Here is a 24296-nt window from a genome sequence, read left to right as displayed (position 1 = left end):
TTCGGAGTCGGGCTTTTTCGCCACAATATGAAAATAAACTCATGCAGTTTTTAGACAACAAGCTTTCATGCAAAATTATCGGTAATTTTGAAGCACTTGTAACTTCAATAAACTAAAAATCTATTTATTAAACAGGATAGCGACTTTCAATTCTAATTAATCACCATGTACTAATGTTACAGTTAACGTTTGATACAGTTTACCTTCGAAAGTTTTAATTTGAATATTTTTTTCGGACAATTATTCGCTCTGCCGAAAACAAGATGGGAATGGCAAATTAAATTTAAGTCTTGTTTCAAAGCGCCGCAAAATGTTCGGTATATTCAATAAGAGGATATCAAGTTTACCATTCAGAACTTATGCAAAAGTTTAAAATTAAGCAAAACATAATGACGGTAGCTATATATAATTATATCAAAGGCTCAGTTTAGTGAAATTAACGCTCATAAATAATTTTGGCCCAGACATTTTTAAAGAAATATTAAACTAAACTTTCTACATAACGGAGAATTCTGGATCTCGTACGAAATTTGCGTTTAATATATGCTCTATATTTTTTCCTTGATGTATAAAATATTTGACTCTAACGGTGGCCTATTTTTTTATTTACCTTGATGACTTTATGAACGAAAATAATTTTCGAGACGAATAAATGGGTTGATCAAGAAGTTTCAAAAGGTCGAACTTATTAAGAAGTGAAAAAATTGCTTTAGAACACCAGTTTACCTTAATATACATAATTATTACGTAATTGACTAGCATATAATTTTGTGTGATGATAATGATGACATTACCATGCGTTTCAACATAACTTTATTTGGCCATGGAGCATAATAAACTTCTCTCTAATAAAGAGAAATTGGAAAACTTCTTTTATTAAGGAATCGAAATTTTTATGCTTTTGAATGCCTATTATTGACTCCTTGAGCCTGTTATTAAATTTGAAGAAAACTAAACGTAAGCTAGTAAATGTAAGTTGCCACACTTTTCACTGTAATATAAATGCTTTTTATAATTGGTGGAACTGTGCAACCTCTAAATATTTTTCCTTCATATTTTTTCAAAATAATTGGTGGTCATGGTATATGGAGATTGAAGATTGTCTAGAAACATATGTTGCAAGTTAATAATCAACAACAATAAAATAGGGATAAATGTAAAATTTTATTAAATTGTAGAGCAGCTGAGGACTAAAACTAAACGTCGAAAATACATGAAGCTACTTAAAATTAACTGCTTTTGGTTTGAAAACGAATTTTGAGAAATCTAGGAATCCATAAAAAGGGGGCGTTCACTGATATTTGTTCGAATACAAGTCGGCATTTTTTGTTGAAAACAAAGCTGATTGATAGATAGACACCAAATAAAACCATGTTGTTTAAATGTTGTCGAATTTTGAAATTTTAATGCTTTGTAATTTGATATGAAAACCTGCAAGTGTATGTTTGTATCATGGCTAACAGAATCCAAACAAAGAATAAAATGCATTTAGAACGGTTAAATAGTTTTCTGTATGGGATGAGAATAACTGGTTTAAACTGAGATGTACCTAGCAGTGTTTAGCAATTTAATCACTTTATAATAATAATTACAAATAAATAAAACAAATAATTATTTTTTTTTCACTCTCCACATCAGACATATATAATCTGAGTAGTTTGAGCTCTGAATGACTGAAACTGTCATCATTTTCCTCAAGTTGTTCAGATTTTTATATATTAATATCTTTAAACATTTTCAGTTTATAGAAAAATTAAGAGAATATTTGAAGTCTATGGTTTTTAACTCTGCCAAACTGGGATGTATTGGTTTTAAATATTTGCTTTTGTGCCGAGAAATGTCAGTTCCCAACCATATACCTACGTTACATTTAATAGAAATTGACGTTAACGCGTGTTGTTGAGGCAACTGAAATGGTTCCATTACTACGTTTAGAGATGTTTATTTTTTTAACTCATGTCGGAAATTAAAATGGACGGACTAGGTGTGGACAATAAGAGAAAATATGGCTTTATCTGGATTTTACTGCCGCTGTAGAACGTTGCTACTCTGGAAAACAATTTCACAAATATTTATCGGCACTAATATAGTCTCATTTTTGTAATTCCTCGCGATGGCCTATGCAACATTAGTGTACTGTTAAATGTTGCTCTAATTAAGCCAATCACTGCAGAGTGTTTTCGGACATATTATTTAGATTTCAAAAAGTTGATAGCACTTTAAGATAAAATTGATATTTTTCCTGATCGTCATACAAAATAGCTCCCAGTTGAGCAGTTCGGAAGTTCTCCGGATTGTTCACATTTGGATCTTTTCAAACGAGTTTGCCTTAAGAGTTCAGGTTATCGAAACCCCTTCAATAAAAAATGACACGAACGCAGCAAAAAATGCTGTTAGGTATGGATTGCCTTGAAATATTGAAAGTATTCGTCCCATGATTTGGGTAAGTATTGGACCATATCGGACCAAATCATATTTTCGAAATTCAGCCAATTTATTTTCATGATTGTTGTTTTCTATAACTATATTGTTTTTGTGAAGTGCCAATTCAATTGTTATCAGTTTATCTAAAATGGGGCTTCTATGAAACAAATATAGTGCAATTGAGTTTGAGTGCTGGATCGTTTTGGCTGAGAAAGCATGATACGGTTGAATATTGAATTTTGTGATCATTAGGGTGGAAAAGCTGTCTATTGAATTGCAGGAATGGACTTTTCATGTGTGAAATTATATCTGAAAATATAATTTTCATTTAATGCGATTTAATGTAATGTGCAGTTAGTATATAGATATTATTTACTTGCCGCATTAGAAAGAATGTTGGATGAATAAATATAATTTGCCAATGAAAATGATCCCATGTCTACATTATCAGTCAATCATTTGTACAGTTGTATAAATCGAAGCGAATAATAGATCAAATTTCATTTGGATCAACTAGGTATATCAATTATAAAACTTTAATTACGAACTTGCTACCAAATTGAGAAACTGTGCTCATTTAATACGCAACGAAGCCGGCCAAGAACATGGAAAACTTTAGCTATGGTCTAATTTTCTTGCAAACGTGCATTTATTTGACATTGTCGGCAAACATTGTCTGTTAGAAATGGCTATTATTACTTGCAGTTTTCAGTTTACTTCAGGCAGTGCTTGACGTAATATTAATTCCACTGTGTACACATTAGCAAGCTGTGGCAGTCTTTCTCGCTAGCTTGCCTTTGAATGTTCTAGATGCTGAATGCTAATCCTATTCAATATTTCTATTCATTAAAAAAATATTGCTAATGTAATATTTAACTTGAAGTCGCATACCGGAACATATAAATTATTATCGTTTTAATTTTGAGAGTACACACAGACCTTATTTTCTGTATACATTAACTTTTCAATATGTAAACGTCTGATTCTTCACTTACGATATGCACAAATAAATTTCAATACATTTAGATAGGAAATATGATGAATACCTACCTATCAATAACAAAACACAATCTGGTAATAAAATAGCTTTTCGCGTTTTAGATATGTTATGTACATATTTCCGCCACATGAACTATCCCAAAATAAGTTTCTTTAAAAAAATAATTGTCATTTATCGCAACATTTTTCTACTTTAGAAATTAGATTTTGGCTCTGTGTATAGTAAGCAATTAAATTGTAATTAATCATTCCTTAACAAAAGCCATTCCTTTGTTTGATTATAAGCAGGAATTCGAGGTAAATAACAATTTACATTTTTGTGCCTAAATAAATTTGTTGCATGGCATACTTTAATCTTCTGGAGTGAATTCCAAACACGAATTAGGCGAATTATCTTAAAAGCCTAAAATTCCAGAGCCAATAAATATAACTGGAGAAAAAGAAATTAATTTGAAGGAGAAAAAGAACTTATTAACATTCCTTCAAGAAATACCATGGAGAAAACGCACTAAAACCTAATAAGATAAAGATATACGATTCGAACGATGAAAATATACTTTTCCTAAAGATTTATTGAAAAAAAAATTGCTACGTACAAAAACCCTGAAACTCCTTTAAGTATTTGGACATTAATTTTCAGGTAGGCTGGACAGAAATATACGACTTTTTCCTGTGTAATTTCGAACTCGGTTCACGTTCTAATGGATCAATGACGGCAAAAGAATTGGGAACAGTAAACTCGACAAATTATTAAATAGTATTGCTTTCATTTATAAACTATTCGATCCAAATATTACATTGCGGCTTGCAGTCTTCACGGTGTTTATTCTTAGGATACATTTTCCTTTTCAGCTCGCAAATCCAACCATTGATTTTCACCTAGTTACCCTCTTCAATTCGATGCAAAGGTGGTATACTATTTATGTTTGCAGATTATTTTTGCGGTATCTAATATAGACAACGCAAATGGGTTATTAATTGAAAATTACAATCATGTAATATCGGAATATAAATAATATAATTGATATTTATGATTGCAGACATGATATTCATCGCCTGCTCACTTATTTGAACTGAGACTGAAACTTTAACAAATTTAATTTGATTTTTTAAGTGTACCGAGGAAAATATTAAAAAGTAAGAGAAAATGCTAAAATTGTTTTTAAAACCTATAAGAATTGTTCTAATTAATCAGTTAAAAAATTCTGGTTTTATTACCCTCCACAAAAATTAAACCTGCGAAAAGCGTTGTTAACTGGATATACTAAACGCTTTCTATTTTACTTCTTTTAAGAGAAATCGGAAACGTTTCAATTCGTGCGCCCGGAGTCCTCTTGACAAATTTAATAAATGCGCAAAAAGGAAAGCTGCGACTCGACCATTTCGACCCTTTTCAAGTCCTTGGAATGCATAAAATTAAGAAAACAGTGCTTGTGCTAAACCTGCCAATTAATTAATTGTTTTTCGGTTCGGGTAACCAATTAATAAACGTTTTAATCCCATCTAAGCCAAGCTTAACTGTAGGCTGTGTGTCGTGTAACGAAATATTGACATCATTTATTGCCAAGTCTAAATAACTGGACATAAAATTTCCTGTGAATGTGCTCTTATAATATCCTCCTCTACTCTAGTGTATGTGTGTTTGACGGCAATTGTGCTAGTTTTGATGAATTATGGAAATGTATTTTCTTTTCGCCAGGGATATCAGCTAAACTTAAATAAATTTAAAATTAATAATTATGTAAATTGATTTCATTCTATTTTTAATGGATTTTAAAAGAATTTTCAATTTCCATAAATTATTTGAGAAAAACTCTTTGGTCAGAAATACGAGTGCTGAAAGTTGAAAAAATTCCCGGTTTCCGTTAAACTTTGAAATCTGTTGGTGGCATTTTGATTTAATTAAAAACCGATTAGTTGCCTTCCTCCTGAACATCAGTCTCGAGACGCCACTCTTTTATCTTGTGTCATAAATTCTTAATGAGTTTCCCTCCATGCCACGAAAGATAAATCATACAATGAAATAAAATTCTAAAAGGTTCCTTGCACGCTAAAACTCAGTAAGTAAGCTGGCCGCTTTCAAACTAAAGATACGCGGTAAGGTAAAGTAGTTATTTTCATTTAAAATGATATATACTCATCCATAAAATTTTTCAGATTAATGTGCCATTAGACTGTGTCTCAAATTTAATTGAGAGCAAGTAGGTATATATAAAATTTGTATTCACTTATTAATTGTTTATATTCATCGGAATTAAAATATGTTCCAGTTTGTTATTGTTCTATTGGTATACTGAATAGTACATTACATACGCCAGACTGTTTCAAATCGACATGATTGTATTACAATCAAAAATAAAAATGTTTAAAAAATTAAAAATATTTTATTTACAGTCACAAGTTACCCTTAAGTAAAATGTTTTAAGACGTTAATTTTAATGTAACGAAGACATTTCAAATCTGGTGGCGGCGTGTCTTAGGAGGAACCTGGGCTACCAAATTGTCATTTGTACTAAAAAATTCCCCATTGGTAGTGCTAAAAACTTTCCAACATTCAGTTTCACACAAAATCCTGTATTGCGATAAGGCGTGTCAGTTAAATGGAAATATATAACCAAGTCTCACATTTTAGAGCAAATATTGTAATTCAGGCTTTTTGACTTGGGTGTGTCTCATTGGACCAAAAAAAAAAAAAAATTGGAAGCGAATTGAAGACGAGAGAGTTTTTAGGAATCATATTTTATTTAAACACAAGATTTACTATTTAAAGGAATTGAGGGATGTACAAAACTGCGATGCAAATTACGTGTGCTAAAATAAAAAAAATCTAGATGAAAATAGTCAGCAGAAGCATATCATACACGTGAGTTCTTTTATAAAGGTTGTAATCGCGTGTTGATTCCAATAAACCTGCATTTTCAAAGTTGAAAAAGTAAATTCCACGTGCTATTGATGAAATTTAGCTCCAATTATCTGAAAATGTTATCACAGATTTCGGCAGAACAGCAGGGTCGTTTCAGCGAAGTAGCTGTGTGTGTTCGGCCCATATTGAACGAATGCGCTTTGTAATAATGGAATTACTTAAAATAGATAGGATTTTCAAAGCAAAAATTAAAATTTAATATGTGGTTTGGTTCTGAAAAACTGTTTTTTTTCCATTTGGAGCGTCGAATTGTTTTGGCTTCATTCCGATTTATTGGATATTATATTAGTTTATTCAAGATTGTTATAAACGTATCACCACATTTTTCATGGGGCCCCCATCAGCGCGTATGAAATGTCAAGCAAATGTTTTCGCGGAACACAGTTTGGAAACCTCTGTTGTAGGATATGTGGAAAGCGAGACAGTAAACAAAATTTAGCCACTTACAGTGATTTAGCCGGAGGAATCATGGAGAAATCGTTCCTGTTCCCTACACGATACAGAAAATATATTGCGAAAAAGGATTTAAATGTGAACCTAATATAGTTAAATGACGTTCCGTCGCATATATTACTCTTTAAATTCAATTTATGATCCCGTAATGGTAATCGGATTCCTTATAGATGCAAATCAATATTTTATTTGTATGAGTTAAATATTTATAGCGGCCGACATTTTTTTATCGTCCCAGATTTAAAATATGTTTGCTCAAAACACAATTTACTCATAGTTATATAATTGGTTTGAAAAATTAATTTAATTTTCCTCATACTGAATCACTTGTTTATCTGTACAAGTTATTTAAATTTCTCGTTTTCCTATTATCCATTGGATTCGAGGCCTTTATATAAAAATACATGCATTAATAAAAAAAATCGTACGCATCAATGCTTTCCAATAGGTCCAGTTCTGAATTATCTATGTGTTGAACGTATTGAACTTAAAACTGCTTTTTAGTCATCAGCCTAAAGCATACATGCTGAATATGCTGCTTTCCATGTTTTTCACTAAATAACTGGTTTATAAATATGCTGTAATGTTAGTAGTGTTTTTAGTTAAGTATTTATATTTTGGTTGCACAAAGTGTTCAAAAACAACAGAAATACTTCTTTGTATTGGGAGCGTTTAGGAATTGGAATTAATTGGGTTAACAGTGTAACCTACTCTTCTAATCATTTGTATTACAAGGAGACCCAATACAATGGTTTTTGTTTAAAGACTAATCTGAAAACCAAGATCTGAATGCAGGCAAGTTTAATTGTTTCTACAAATTTGAAACGCGCTTATTCGGAAACCTCTGGACAAAAAACAACAAAGTACTAACTAATGAAAGATAATTGAACGTCCTTTAAAACGATGTGCCACTTGAGTGGTAAGTTAATAAAGCCACCAAGTTTTCAAATTGACACCCGGAATAATGTATGTTTAAAATGAACAGCTCATGAGTATGCAATTTTTATTATTTGAACCCCATTCTTGTTAGAATTTTGTTTCTGGACGTAAAAAATTAGTTTTTAAAAAACGTTAATTTTTACAGACCAAAAATAGATTCTTTCAACAGCGAACTAACTACCTTAACTGCTAACTTAAGACTAATTTCCTCATGCCGAATGCGCAGCTTATATAGTAATTAAATGCTGCATCGACAGTTATTGAGTGAAATACACAGTGGTCTGCGTAAGTGGTCATATAACTCTAGCATCAGTATCAATGAAATAGTTAATTCTCGAAAGAAGCTCGTAATTTAACTTCCCTTATTTCTACAACTGGAAGAAAGTTGAAAAGTAAAAGTTCTAATGACTTTTGAATTTTGAGCATAAAGCACTGCCTTTTGGCTAATTTCTGCAAAATGACAAGCCTAATTTCTATTTACGGCCATATGATTTAAAGCAGAAGTTTGAAAGTTCTCGCTTCTTTGCAGAAAAAAAATTCGTTATCAAGATGTAGTTAATCCAAAAATTAATTAAGTCCGTTTCAAGTTTTTGCATTCAGTGTAGTGAGGCATATATTTAAAATGCATTTTCGAAATAACGGTATTTATCACCGGCATGTAATTTGGTCTTATGTACCTAGTTTGTCATGAAATTGGATTTGGGTAGTTAATACATTTTATAGATTTGAAAAAGTGCAACATTTTAGTCGTATCAAAATTTTGTTTTTTTTTGCCAAATACGTTTCCCAAAAAACATTTTTATTCATTTTTCAGTTTAATACAAAATAATTTAACACAACAAAAATTACCCTCTTTATTGTAGTTATTTAAAATGATACGGTTGACTTTCGAGATTTGTAGTTCTGTAAATTTGACGGAAGGCAACAATTTAAAATGCAGTCAACATGAAATCCTAAATGTTCATATCCGTGACTTGGTATTTAAATATAGCTTCCAGTTTTCAAACCAAAATTTATACTTTCTCGGTAGAGGAAAGTGTAGGTATAACTAAAATCTAATTTCCAACTGGAAAATAGACAATAGGTTGAAGCATTTTAGTTCAGCGTGAAATCTTTGCTTGAAATACACGTGTCGGTGTAATTTTCCAGCTACAATAGTTCGAATTATTACTAACTTTTGCGGGAAAATTCCTTGAAGCAAAGTTTGGCGTATTCAAGAAGTGTTTTTGCTAAACATATTATATTGTGGAAATACGTTTTGGTCGAATGCTAGGCATGACTACAAACCTACTTTATACTACTTTTGGGCAAAAATGTACTAACGAATTAATTTTACATGTTACACAAATTTGTCTAAATCGAGAAACAGTATCAGAATGGGTCAGTTGTATGTTACACAGAATTGTAACCAATTTTTTAACTTTTACTTATTTTTAACAGGCAATTTAAAAAAGTGTTGCATGAGAAACGTGCACGCGATCGGCATAAAGACAGGTATTAGGTTTTCTTCAAAAGTATAAAAAAATGTGAGTGAGAAACAATACATTGTGATCAGAACCGCCAAGACTTCAAACGACAGCAATCTATTTTTAACTCATATTTTTCTCGGAATTCTTCTCTCTCCTAAAATGCATTTCAAATTCAATTTGACAAAAGTGACGCAGTATCTGGCAACCCTATAAAACTGCCGAGAAGTTCTGATCCATTTTGCAATCTTACTTCTATTCCTTGTAAAATAGCTTTCATATCAGAAGTAGTAGGAACAATTAAGTTTAAACGAATCTCTCAAAAGTGTATGGTTTTGCTTTCGGGGTGAAATTACACTTCCGAATATTTTATGAACTCTCTGAAGTTCATTTTCCAATATATGATTTCGCATTTTAAAAGCAAATTTCTATATCCACTAGCTCAAACTTTCTATTTTAATATTTTCTTCCGTTTGTTTCTCATAAAATTGGGGCAAATTTTATAATTACATTCTATGTCATTCATAAATTTCTTATCGCTTATTTAATTTAGTGTTTCCTACAAATCGACTCTACAGAGGTATAAATTTATGGTGTAATGATATTTATACATTAATTTTTATCCGCACAATGCATGTGTAATATCCTTGCATAATTCATGAGACAAGGTACTAAACTTTAATAAGGTTTGACGCGAAGATTTATATAAATTATTCGTAATCTTGATGGTCCAATCCCACAAATGGAACACCCAATCACAGGCATTGAAGGGATGTCTTAAATGAGGTATCATCCGCTCTTCCCTATTCTAAAAATGTCAAATTGTAAAAAGTCGCAATCAAATTTCAGATTCTATGCATCATCGTTGTGATGACATGTTAATTCAAATCGAATGCTTAGAAAATACATAATAAATGTAAAATTGTCCTTTAATCAGAGTTAACGGCTAAGCATAAATCTTATGGACGATAGCGCCAAAGTGTAAAATTGAAGTAAAGTAAAAAAGTTGATTGCAGCTTGCATTTAATGCGTCCAGCTTTCGATAAAGAATAATAGACTAATATTGCAATAACGAATTTATCTTTACTTTCGTTATGATGAAATCAATACCTATTTACAATAAAATAAATGGCAGGCAGTACATTTCAACCCTTAACTGAAAAAGTAGTTCATGACTCACCAACAATCGCTTCTCATACTCTTCCTCAATCTCAGTGCCGTTATAATAACGTGGTTCGGCATTCGTGTCTGGAAAATAGAATCCTCTCCTACAGACGCACTTATAGCTTCCACGTCGGAATCCTAAACCAGATATTGGGACGCACTGGAAAAATAATAAAAAAAACCTTATATTACTTCTTTTATTAGGAATACGAACATCTTTTCAATTCAGAAAATTGATAAGCAAATAGTCCCAAAGCTGAACATTTGAAATTTTATGGGAACTAACGATTTAAAGAGCCCTTGTTCATGGAAAATATCGCAAATTTTTTACAGCCATATTAAATTAGGCTCGGGTCAAGTTTGCCGACTTGATGGAAGCCAGAATTTGCAATGACAACCAAAATTAGCAAACGGGATTTTGTGAGCAGGTACTCTACATAATTTTATTAGGGGCCACACAGATAATGCGGTTTCCACGTAGGGTACGATTGTTATCGTGCAGAGGATTTAGTTGAAATTTAGTTCTCTGTTTGACCTAGGGGATACTTAATTGCACATTAAATGTGATCATTTTAGTTAAAGCTTTTCCATTGAAGCATTAAAAACTCCTTCAAATAGTTTTGCCACTTTTACCTCAGATCAGCTAGACATTTTCCTATTTTTTGAAATATGTATTATTTCGCGAAATATAAAGTTTACTGAAAAGATGCTTCCACTACTTAAATATATTTTTTTTGCGACCTTAAAAAAACAAAACGCTGATATATTTGCTCGGTTAAACGCATTAAAAGGAAGTTTCTCGAAAACAGAGGCTGCCTGCTGCAAAAAATATAATATGACAAAAGCACGGTTAGAGAAATGACACCTTTCAGATATTCCGGTTTCATTTATTTGTAAATAATAAAATTATGTTTCCGTTTAGATAAAAATTGGTAGATTACGTACATCTATTAGTTGCGAGTCATAATACTGAAAAGAAGGATGCTTTGAAATGTAAGTAACTTTTACAAGCAGTTACTAAAGGGGAAGTAGAAGCACTTAATTTATAAATGTGGTTTTCCTGCAAAGTTCGATGGCAGTCATTTATAAATAGTTATTTTGCAAAATATTTCATTAATACCAAACTTTGCCTCTTAAAACTCAAAGTTTTAAGTATTTAATCACACACAGTTGCCGAACCTTGAGAGAATATTAAAATTTAATTATTTAAGCTATTAAATTTTTAAAACATTGAGCATTATTTTAAATTACTGATCAGAAGAAGCTGACATTCTTGATTAAAGAGTAACTTTTCGCTTGCAAACTTTACTACCAACATTTAGTAAAATTAAAGTTGAACCAACTTCTGTGTTAAATCAACAGCAGCTTTTCTTAGAATATCAGTTCAGCCGATTTAACTACTTATTAAAACGTTAGATAATCGTGAAAGCGAAAAAAAATTGTGTTGACCAAAAATCTTTTCACTAAAAATAGCTGAGTTTTGTGCAGACTCGTTTCTACGTGTTGTTTCAAAGTCTATAGCACCTTAGTTAGTCCCTTTGTCCGTTAATGTATTGATAATATCAGAGCAAATCATGCCGCAACTATTTGTGGAAGTTCTTTTTGTCATTGCTTTGAACTAAACTGGAAATTACTGTACGAAAGCACTTTGTAAAATATCTTATAGAATTCTTCGTATCTAGGGACAAAATGTTGCAAACATTACCTTTCTAGGTCAAAGTTCTACCACATTTTCATAGAACGAATATCTAAATAAACTCAACGTGTTTGCTGAAGCTTCTATCCCGCATCGTGAAAATTCGACCTAGAGATAAGGGAAAGAAAAATAGGAATTTTAGTGAAACTCTGAATAAGTCAATTAATGCACTTTCTAAATTATTTACATAGGAATCTTGATCAGCTGTGTTAGGTCTACAAATCAGTTCGAGGTTAATTTACAATTTTGTACTAAAATAATAATTTGATTGGAGAAGAGAGCCATCGGATATTGGCATGTATATTAAATGTTGTTAAGTGAGTTTGGATTTCGAAATGAACAATATTTCTCTTGTCAATACATATTTCTAACGTAGATGCAATTTATAAATTGTCAATAATTAGTACCGAGTTGCATATTTCACGATAGAACATATATCAACTTTATTTGACAAAATGTGAATAAGTTGCCAGAAGCTACTATCTTCTTTTGCGCTACATGTTCGCGTGTCACTTAGGTATATCAGCCGTATTCTTTTACACATTGCGATTTTGCAGTTGAAATTCTCCACTTCATAAATTTGAAATCTAATATTTAGGATTTTTCAGTGCTTCAAAATAATTGAACAAAAAGCGGCGGTTTACGTGGACTCAAGAAGTTTTTTGTTATGCTTTATTCGGGTTTTCCTCAAATAATTAGTCGATCAATCGATTTCATCGATCAATTTCGATTTGTCCATTTGCTTTATTTAATATGGGAAGATGGTACTAACTGGAATGTCACAAAGGAATGCTACTATCGTAAATGTTTGATGATGACTGATAATTAATATAGAAAAGTCGACAGAAGGCACTTGCAAATTTTGTTACAAGTGAATGGAAGGGTTGAATATCACTTCGCAAAAAGCAGAGTAAAAGCTATATGGAGACACACGAATATGTGGCTAATAACACAAGTGAATAAAACGCAGCATGTTAGAATTTTTCAGAAAGCTTTTGAAAATGTTCGTTGAAGACGCAAACGAAACATCATAACTGAGAATCCAGTTTGAATGATGGAAATCGACGGGAATTAGCGCCACTTTGTAATCATCAATTAAATTTTAAAATAAAACCTCTTGGTGTGAATGGTAGAAATGTGCTGAATACTTTTAATGGAAATGTATATGAAATATAAATAAATCTTTAATAATTATCATTCTATTTTCTACCTTCGTAATTCTACAGGGATTACTTTTCCAAAGGTTTAAATTTGTGTTTCAAGTGCTTCGTAATTGCACAGGCACGAAAATTCATATTTCCGGTTGTCGAGCAGAGTTGAGATGTTGGGCATATAGAGAAAATCCTGATTCACTCGTGCTAAATTGCTGGAATCCCCAGGGCGATAAAAAATAATAAATTGCTTGTTTTATACTGGCAAAGATTGACAAGTTCTAATTATGCAAAATTGTAGAGTTTCCATTCGAATTTTGATTTTGTTTTTGGTACCAGACTTACAATTAAAATTTCGATCAATACAAAGACGCAAATTTATCACGAACATTATTGTGTTACAGGCACATGTAATTGAACAAAATCTGCAGCAATCTGCTGAAGTTTAAACAAAGCATCTATTTTTTGAAGCTGAAATGACAATAAAACTTCAATAAACTTGATTGTTTCAGTTTTCCAGCTTTTAAAGCCGCACTACTTTCAACCGGGCTTTTATTGAGTCACAGATCCAGCTTAGATATAAAATTAATTTGAGCCCTAATAAGCACTAGTTTCACGATTGAGTTGGCACTTTGAAAATTTCGCTATTTTCAATATTAGACGAAATTAGTCTAGTAATAAAATTCGAGCGCAAAATATTGTTTGGTACCAGAAGGGCAATATGTTTTGCATATTGACAGCACTTTCTGCGCTTGTAATAAAAGGTGCTATTTCGTATAATACTTGAAGAAAACTAAAATTAATTTTTCAGAACAGTTACTGCATCAATGTTTGTAATAATATCAGGAGTGCACGAATCTCGGTTTCTGAAGCCCCTATAGAGTGTAACTGAAAATACAAATTAAATAACCTAGTTATCTTATTCAAAGCATTTTAAATATAATATACGTAGATTTATATAACAGGTTCAGATTGAAATTTAATGCACTATCTATTGAATAGTTGCGTATTAGCAATTGTTAATCGTTATCAAAGTAAAGTTTCAAAATCATTTTCGAAAAATTTCTAATCATTCAAACAAAAAATGAACATGAAGAGATAGATATCAAATACAATTTTTATCTACGATAATGCCAAATTTTGTGTTTTTCAGAATATTACCAACGAGCTCCGGGTTTGTAAGTCTGAGAAAGAAACTGAATTTCTCGACATCTTCTCTTTTAAAATATAAATCCAGTATATATTATTTTATAAATTGCTGAAAAAGTGTAATAAACTTGCTTTAATGAACTAAATTTGAAATTAGATCTAAAACATGTTTGTCTTTATAACATATACATTTATGAAATATGTTTTTTGAGATTTATTTAAATGTTAAAAATATGAAACTCTTTTTGTCAAGGTGTATCTAACTCGGAATGTAATTCATCATAATTTTTGCAGTTGTTGAAAATACATCATTCGACTTTGCGTTACAAGCTTTTTCTAAATCCAGCCAACTCTCTATTCAAATAATTTATTATCAAATCGGCCTTTCGGTTTTCTTGAACGTGAAGGCATTTTCCATCTATACCCCAAAAGCGCATCCATATATATTAAAGTTCTAAAATTCAGTGCTGATGCGGATTTGTAAGAAAGTCTGTATGCAGTCACAGTGATCTCCAGGTTGCGAAAGCTATGTCATATTCCAGAAATGAAAATACGCCTGCGGGAATAAATTTGAATTGAAATGTTATATTGATGCGGAAAATATAGTATTTTGTTAGGAGGACCTGATGGTAATATTAAGCAAACTTTATTGGAATTAATGGTTAACTTTATTGAAAGATTCCAGTCTTAATATTATTAATGCATGAACTTTGCAATTTCAGCAAAGCCGTCGATATGAATTCATCTAACCCAGTGGAATATTATAAAAGTAGTGGGCCACTTACATTGGGTTGATAATATTGATTTCATTGAAGCGACACAACAGACGCTTTCTTCAGGCTCTCTCAGGCTCGAAAGAAAATCCACTGTGTTTTTATTTCATCATTTAACGGTTATTTTTCGGTCTCTCAGTAAATGACATGTTGATATTGAAAAACTAAATTAGTCATTTGGGAGATAAAAAAAACTTGTAAATTGATGCCAAATAGGCATTTGTCATGGAGCTCTTTCTCATCACTTTTCTTGAAAAGTAAAGACAAAAAGTATTATTAATGTAGCATCATTATAATGTCCAATTCGCCCATTCCAGTTGAGCAAGCTCTTTATTGAAACGAATAGTTCCTAATCAATCTTTCCATTATGTCAAAGATAGGGCCATCTTCGTTTCAGCAGTAATATTGTCTGGGTTTCGTCAGAGCTATGTGTTGGCAGGCGTTCAGCAATAGGTTAAAATCATTACTTTAAAAGCTTTGAATGTTCTGGACAAAAATCGCCGACTACGACTTCGTGTATGAGCTTTTTGATAGACACGATAAGAATAAGCGGTTTGTGGTGGTATCCGATCGGTCCGATTTCTGTCTGTAAATACGATAATGTCTGGCAAGAAGCTGACAGAGGAAGCTTGCAGTTAGATTAGGCTAAAAATACACATGTTGGTTTCCTAGTTCGCTTTCAGCGCAATCGATTTTCTTCTGTTGTTATTTAACTAATTGAGAAAACTATCCAGAACAAATGAACTTTTATCATATAATGCACTAATTATTTCCAATATCATGAAACTTGATTGTGTTATTAGCAACACTAAAAATGGAATTCCCTCTTCAATTCGAATAATGCAATTTTATAAAAAATATATTATTTCACTTACATTGTGTTTCTAATAAATTGTGCATTATTTGTGCAAATTTTATGAATAGAAAATGTAGTAACATAAAATACTTAGGGGAGTTGTGTGCTTTTGTTCCATATAACGTCAAATAGGATCTCTACACTTAGAGTACCCTCGAATTCTATCAGTAATTTGTAGTAACCTGAAAACGAGGGTACCTTGTAGATGCCATTAACAGTTTTAGTTCTTTAGCATGTTCTCTTATGTACATATGTAAATAAAATTAAAAATTTTTTAACTAGAATAATTAATCGTACGTTTGAAGTCGAACTGACATTTGGTTACATCTCGAAACATACAAACTTATAAAAAGTTTATTTGAAGTAATTCTATTTCTCCAATGTTCCTAAATGCCTTCGGGCCACGAAAAACTATCGGTGGCTAACACTTTATTTTCATTAAGCCGGCGGTATCTAAATCAGTCAATTCATTCGAGTAGGAAATTGCACTATCCTAAAAACATTACATTTTCAAAGTTTGGTGGAAAAACTACCTTAATGTGAATCTAGAAGTGTGCATTTTGTATTGAATTTAAGTTGCATGAGAACGTGTAGCCGTGTATGAAGTAATTAGCAAAAGCACTTGACTTATTAATATAATGTTTTTTAAATATTTGAGGAAAATTTTATTTTTTTCTTTGTTTTTAATATAGATGTATCAAATATGAACGATCAAGTACAATGACGTTATGAATGCTGTTTTAAAAGCATCTCTATATCTATATTCCTTATTCAAACGAGCAAATATTTTTGGTCAAATACTCATAAGCAAAACTGGACATTGTTATTAAAGATGGTCGTTGAAATGATATATCGCTTCCAATTATGAACGGGTTTTCTATTTTGCTTACTTGACGTGTGAAAATCATTGCAGTTAACCGCAATATGACACGTTTTTATGATAGTTAGTATGCGCATCTAAACCAGCAAATTTCTTTTATTTCCTAATCACAGTGCGAAATCATTTGTGTTGTCTAAAATAATTTTTGAAAAACTACAGTAAAGTAAAGTAAACTAGAAACATTCACAAATTGCGAATTGCCATAGAAGTTGCGGATTTCGAAAACTTACGACACGTACAGAACGTACAGAACTTTTCTATAATATTACACACGTATCGCAGATTTTTTTCTTAACTTTGCTTACCATTGTAGTTTGTTTCTTGCACTTTGCTGAGTCTGCAAAAATATTTAGCTGGGTCTGGCCCTCAGGAGTTGGACATTGATCAATGTCGACGTGACGGAGGTCAATATCGATTCCACTGGTACCTCTAAAAGCACAAAAAAATTAATCAGTATTACCAGTTCATAGAAAACCAAATCGCCTGTTGTTATTTACCAAGTTATATCTACGAGATTTGCTCCATCAAGCTGGACTTTAATCAGTAAGGTTAATATAATAAAAATACTCAGTATTTCTTTCATACTAGTAGGAAGAATTTTATTTCTTTTAAGATGAAAATAATCAAGACTTTTACGTGTTTTTCGAAAACGGATCCGAATATCCTTCAATGAATTGAACATGAAACTGGCTAATCGATTGATGTTCCTGAAACACTATATCTTTCACTAATATACAGGGTGTCCGGAAAATTAGTTAGGAAATTTTTATGGGTGATTCTACATGCTAAATTAATTGTAGAAAGTCATGTAACAAAAATTCAAAATCTGAATATTTTCCGAGTGACAGCTCATCAAACTAATTTTTTTATCCTTTTAATTTTGAACTATTCTGAAAATTTCTTCGCGAAACAAATTGAAAATCGGTACATAGTTTTATCGTAGTGATCTCTAACTTTGTTTGTGAATATTTGCAACTGCTAGACAGAATAATTAAGAATAAACTCGATCGTTTGGTCTCTTAATACTTACTCTTCATACGTCATAGATTTGATTATATATATATATTTTTTATTAATATTGTTCCAGTTCCAATCTGTCCATTAGAACATTTAGCAACACTCCTAAGATGGCACAAGTGGCGGTGGTAAGCTATCAGTACAGTTATTCTCTTATGGCTGGTTGAACCTGTCCAGTGTTCAAGTGGGTTGATTCTGTTTATCCGGTGGGAGTAGGTGGCAGAGTCCAGAAGTAGTTTAATATTTTGCTGCAAGCTTTTTGATTTTAAATAGCAGACCTGTGTGCCCAACTCGATCGCATGCTTGTTGGACATCGAGGAACACACCACAACAGTACTGTTTTTGCTGGAGTGCTTTAAAAATTTTGTGAGCTACACGGTGAATCTGGTCAATTGTTGAGCGCCTGTCTCTAAAACCGAATTGGTGGTCTGGGATAATGTCTTCAAGTTAGATCATCTTTAATTCTGCACAGAAGAATCCTCTCAAAGACCTTCCACAATACAAGTAGTAAGCTGACAAGAAGTCGATAGGAAGAAGGTTGGTCTGCTGCTTTTCTTGGTTTTTGGATCATTCTTATGTGGGATATCTTCCACTGAGTTGTATAACAGCTTGTTCTTAGTGTGGAATTAAATAGCTGAGTGATATAGACAATAGCTTTTTGTTTGAGAGCTTTAACGATTTCTGGTGTTATCCAATCGTATCCAGGAGCCTTTGTGCAGTATAAGCCGACAATAATCCAGCGTATCTCTGCAGGGGTGGTAAATTTAATAGGATAGTCCATTGGTATTGGGCTGCTGAGGAAGTTGGATATATGATTTTGGAATTCAGGTTCACTATCTGCAGCCATGTGGTTTGGTGTAAATCTGTTACTCAAATGGACAACAAATACATGTTTTTTTTCTTCGTTTTCTCTGGCCCACCTTGAGTCAGCTTTCGTGGGAGGTTTATGCTGTTTGGGGCGTTTCAAATATTTGGTTACTTTCCATAGTGAATATTTGGTGGGTTCTGTGGGTGAAAAATTTTGAGGTCGATTTTAGAAATTATAATTTATTAGTTCCCACAGTAAGCTTTTGAGGGTTTTTCCAAGGTTGTTAAAGATTTTTTTATCATCTGGGAAGGGAGGTTCCTGTCATTTTCTTCTTGCCCCTTCTTTTCTTTCTTAAAACTGCTATTATTTCTCTAGAGTAGTGAATGCCATTTTGGTTGTTGTGTTTTGTATTGGAGGGTGTAGCACCATGTGCAGATTCATGGAGTTAGTTTTTCGGCTGCCTCATCTATTTCAATTTGGCATTTCAGTGCAACTTGTATATTTATATTCGCTTCTACGTATTTCTCATGGAAGTTCCAGTCTGTGTGGGCATAGCATAATTTCATATGTTGACTTAGGTAAATTACTTTAGAACTTACAGTGAGAGTGACTGGAGAGTGATCGGAACTTAAGTCCCAAACAAGATTGAAGGGATACATAATTGCTAGAAATACCTTTTGCAATAAAAAAGTCCAAGAGGTCTGGTGTCTTTTTGACATCAGTAGGCCAATATGTTGGTGCGCTGGTGCTTAATGGTGTAAAACTGGTTTTGTCTATATATTTCAGCAGTTATCTTCCTCTGGGGGCCGGGAATCGGCTGTGTTTAGCATTGCAATTATCACCTGATATGTATTTCTGGTCTAGTGTATTTAAATTTAGTTCAAATTCTTCTGTGGTTATGTTGTGGCGAGGTGGATAATATACTGCTGATATTACTATCTATAGGTCCTTTGGTACTGGTAGCTTTCCTATTGGTAGCTTGGAGGTGATATTCATCTACCTTAGTTAGTTCGTGATGTTTCATTCCGTTTCTTATGACAATTGCAGTACGCAGTGCGGACTAGGTGTTTGGTGTCGTATATGTTGTAACCGGAATGTAACAGGAATATGAAAATATGTCCGACCAGTAAAGTGTGTCTCGGACACCATAAGGACATCAATATTGTTTTTTGGAATGAAAAATTCTACTTCTTGGCGATATTGGGCCAGTCCGTTTGCGTTCCATAAAGCCAAAGTAACTCTGTTGTTGAATTTTAGAACAGTTTGTTTAAAAGGGGGATGAGAAGTGTGGCGAGTGAAGCCGTTTGGTCTGCTTGCTTGCTTAAGATATTTTCTAATCTTTGGAAATATTGTTCCATGAATGATTTGGCTTGGTTTGTTGACGTACTCAGTGTATGTGGAGAGATTGAGTTGTGTGAGTTGTGCTTCTCGCCATATCTGCATATGATATATCATCTGATTTTGTATGGTATCTCAAGTCTTTCTTGTGCTTGACTACTTGTTCTGGTTATTTGTGTTGTTGGAGGCTATTTTTTATATATTATTTTCATGTAAACTTTGCATCCTTCATAATTAGCTGGGTGTTTGTCTCCACATAGGGCGCAGATTGGAGGAGCTTTGGCTTCTCTGGTGTATTTCGAAGTTTCGTAATCGCCTGGACATCTAACGCACTTAAACTGTTTGGTGCAGTAATTTTTTGAATGGCAAAATGCTTGGCATCTGGGCCATTTAATTAATTATTTTCCTAGTGGTTCATGTTTTACTACTTTTGATGTTTTTCTCCCGGTTGTTAATTACGCATCTAACGCTGTGTGCTAGATTTTCAACCCTTTTGTGCAGTTTTTCCTATCATGAGAGGAGCAATTTTCGTCTGCTGAGGAGTTGCCGAGGAGTAGTAGAATGGATGATCAGATTTCAGATCAGATTTTCATGCTGGACAACTTGTGTATGGACAATAGTTTGCGGCTTTAAGCCGCAAAATTAAAGTTGAATAAATAGTTCGTTTTAAAAGTTGTATAAATATTACTGGACAGGCTTCTATTTTTATCAACAATTGTTAGAATATTTTCGATGTAGTGGAATTTGTTTACCTTATTCACTATGTCTGAATAAACACATCCCATCACTACAACGACTTATGTGAGACCGATTTTATATTTGGGCCACTTTGTATTATGCATATGCCGAATGTAGACCGATTTTTTGGGATTTGGATGTATCAATCCCGGTCGTTGTTGGAAATTTGGAACTAATTTCCAGAAACTACTCAATTTTTTCCAAATTCGTCATTATTTTGCAATTTATTAAACATTTATACCTTTAAAATAAGTCAGCAATTTCGAAATTTCTGCCTCGATGGTTTAGGCTTTCATCAGTTCTAACACTAACAGATTTTAAGTGATGAGGTGTCATTCCGTTGATTCATTATTTTCGTCAAGTGCTAAAACTGTTGTAGTCGCTATTGAGCAACAAAACATGCTCAGGCAATTGTGACATACTTCATTTTCTAAACCTTCTGTACTTTATTACATTCGTCGCTTCGACAGGGGTGTTTCCTCTTCAAACCATAATATCAGCACTATCTAAATTTCGAGTTGAAATTGTGTGCCTTAATTCAACGATGCTTATTTTCACGAAGTTTCAGCAAGTATTAACAAGAGTCTCAAAACTAATTGTATTAAAATGAGTAGGACTAAAGAGTATTAAATTATTTGCATTCTTACTTACAAACAATTATGTTGCGATACATGAGAGTAGTTTTGCGCCCTTCCATTTTTTCATACTATTCGCGACAGTTTCATAAAAGTGCCTGTTGATTTAAATGAAGCTATCTTGTTGAATCTTGAACCCTCACAGGCAAATGCTTCAATGTATTATATACGAAATTATTTTGTTGTTCACCTTTTCGATGTACTAGGCATCTTTATTGGACTCGCAACAGTTTATCATTTTAGAACCTTTATATCGCTTGAGCCTACATGGACATTTCTACTCGTACATTTGCAAATATGATTTAATTTTATCTAGGAGAAGTCCTATTGTTTTACGTTTTCTGACTGGTCTGTCAAGTAAAATTTTGTTTTTTTTTCAAATGATGCAATAGGGCAGCATGAAATATTTGATTGAAGCAAGCTTTGTTTGTTTCCGTTGGAGTTGAAAGCATAATAGGATCAATCAGTCTCAATGCAACTGAACGAAAGAAAATATGGTTTAATTAATTTTATTTAATTAAATTTGGTGTTAGTCTTAAATTTATAATTATGTAATTGCAGCCTATATAAAAACCTACATAACGTCCCTTCTATAATTGTATCTTTAGTATAATTGCTAGTTGAGAAGCCAATTTATGATAATTTTTCATGATTTTCGTCGTCTATATATGTTACATACTAAAAGCGATTATCCGAGTTTGAAGCCAAAAGTTTTCAATTCCCTAAGGAGCACTTCGTCTGCATTGTGCAGCTTAAATAGATCTGCACTTATTCGAGACTAGTCGTGATTGATGATATAATGTCGATAAAAGAACAAGTAAAGACATAGTAGAGTTACCAGAATCTTAACTTTAAATAGAGTAAAACCAGTAATGGGGTAAACACAGTTAAAGGGTAAAAAACGGGATAATTTTAATTTAACTTTTTGCGACATTCTAGTGCAAAAACAATTTATTATAAACTGAAATGCACGCAAAATGCCGTGTTATCATTCATGATTTATAACGATTAATTCAACGTCTTCCTTGATGCAGAAATTCAGGTTGAGTATATGCATATTTTGTTACGAATTACACAGTAAATTTATAATTTAATTTACCTGGCAATGACCATGGAATCGGTTTGTTTCTGAAATTATCTGAGTGTTCCCATTTTTGATTAATGGAGATCTGTTATAGAACCATATTCCGAATGATTTATATTTTTATATTTTATTAATTAAGTAATTATTTCACTGGCTATAGCATTTCAACTAGGTGTTTACGGTCGCATATTAAAAAAATGTGGTTTTGGTGTTTACTCGATGATTGCTTTTGCGATGTACCAAATCTAAACCAAAATATTAGGAATGATCATCGTAAAGTAGGTTATACGTTCTGGAATGCTTAGCCATGAAATTTCAAAGCGGATAAGTAAGGAGTTTCCGACTAGAGTAAAATTGACCTACTTAAACGGAGAAAGCAGGAAAAAGTCCAGATTTCGTGCTACTTATTTAATAACGCGAGGCTTTCACACAAAATGATAAAACAGTTTGGTTCGAATATCTGTAATCGCTCATGCTTTTAGGATATTCGAATAAAAAATCGCAATGACATACTTTTGATAGTTTATTGCGCTACTCAGAAAATGAAACATGAAATTTAGGAAGATTGAGGGAACCAAAAAAAAAATTTTGCGAGGAAACATGAACGAAAATTATGAAATTATTAATGAGTAGGGTACTGCTCAATGCAATAATTTGAAATTGTTGAATCATTTTAAACGGACTGAAATATTTTAATACCTGTTTAACATAGTGTATTTTGCTTCAATATTCGACTTCAAAATCACTGTTGCTCTGTTAATTTAATTATAATTACGAAAACTCTGATTAATTTCTTAACCTAAAATAAATTGTTTTTAACTTCGGCAAAGTAATTATTATTGTCCGTAGTTGAACTACTGAAAACTTTGATATTGAGCTTACCGGTTTCTGCTTTCGAAAGTGCAAGTACACTCTTTAATTAATTGATTAATTTATTTCAAAAGTTGAGAAAAGGTGTGCGTCACGGGACGCTTGACAGAAGGGAAAACTTCATATTAGTAATAGAAACCTTAAAAGATAGAACTTGTTTAACGCATGATGGCAATACTAATTTATAATTTAAATATTCTTGTTAAAGTTAAAGTTAAAACCTAATAATTTATCAATGAATTAGGAATAGGTAAAATGTAATTTATTTTTCTTTTGAATGTAAAATAATATTATATTTACAACATTTAACATTCTTCAATAGTTCTCCTTGGTATTTATGATATCAGTGTCCAATCCTACAAAAGTTACAATTAGTTTATGATAACTGTAATAAGACAGGAATAGTGACATACGATTTTGTCTTACGAGCTTGTTCTGGATTATTTATAATCTTTAATTGTAAATTCAATTAAAGAAATTACATTAAATTTTGTGCTCTTTTTTTTGAAAAATAAACATTAAAATCTCCACTTAGAATAAACTAGAACCTTAACTTGGTCGCCCTTTGATGCGTTTTTCATGCATTCGTACGAATTCAGACGAACCGTTGATATATGCGAACTATCCGAAACAAATGCGATTTGTTCGCAGGTTCGCAGCGTTTCTGACTAAATAGCGAATATTTTTGTAACACACCAAGCGGAAATGGATGTTGAAAAACTAATAAGTCTTTCCGGTTCTTTTTTAAATCTTTATATTAATGATGGAGTTCTCCAAATTCTTTTCATTTTGCATCAGAAACCCAATAGTTTTTTATTTTTAACTGTAATCGTCTGGAAAATCGGAATCGGAAAATTATCGATTATTTTTAACAGTTTTAAATTAAGCTGATTATTATATATTTAGCCTGAATAAAAGTGCTTATTTGATACA

The 24296-nt window shown here is 32.2% G+C and overlaps 1 protein-coding gene across 1 annotated transcript in view; it reads right to left on the bottom strand.

Annotated features, from left to right (window-relative positions):
• Nucleotides 1–24296, bottom strand: part of LOC109533890 (probable G-protein coupled receptor 158) — a 173633-nt gene that overhangs the window by 64346 nt on the left and 84991 nt on the right. Inside the window, exons 3-4 of the mRNA XM_048670154.1 lie at nucleotides 17179–17302; nucleotides 10385–10528 (exon numbers count right to left, since the gene is read on the bottom strand). Of these exons, the coding sequence (XP_048526111.1) occupies nucleotides 10385–10528; nucleotides 17179–17302 (268 nt within the window). The remainder of the gene's footprint in view (nucleotides 1–10384; nucleotides 10529–17178; nucleotides 17303–24296) is intronic.

The sequence above is a fragment of the Dendroctonus ponderosae genome, unplaced genomic scaffold (genome assembly GCF_020466585.1).
Source record: "Dendroctonus ponderosae isolate FM_Combo_2020 unplaced genomic scaffold, Dpon_F_20191213v2 Dpon_F_20191213_1, whole genome shotgun sequence".
NCBI lineage: Eukaryota > Metazoa > Arthropoda > Insecta > Coleoptera > Curculionidae > Dendroctonus > Dendroctonus ponderosae.
Note: the sequence above shows the minus strand (reverse complement) of the source record. Positions and strands in the feature narration are given on the sequence as shown.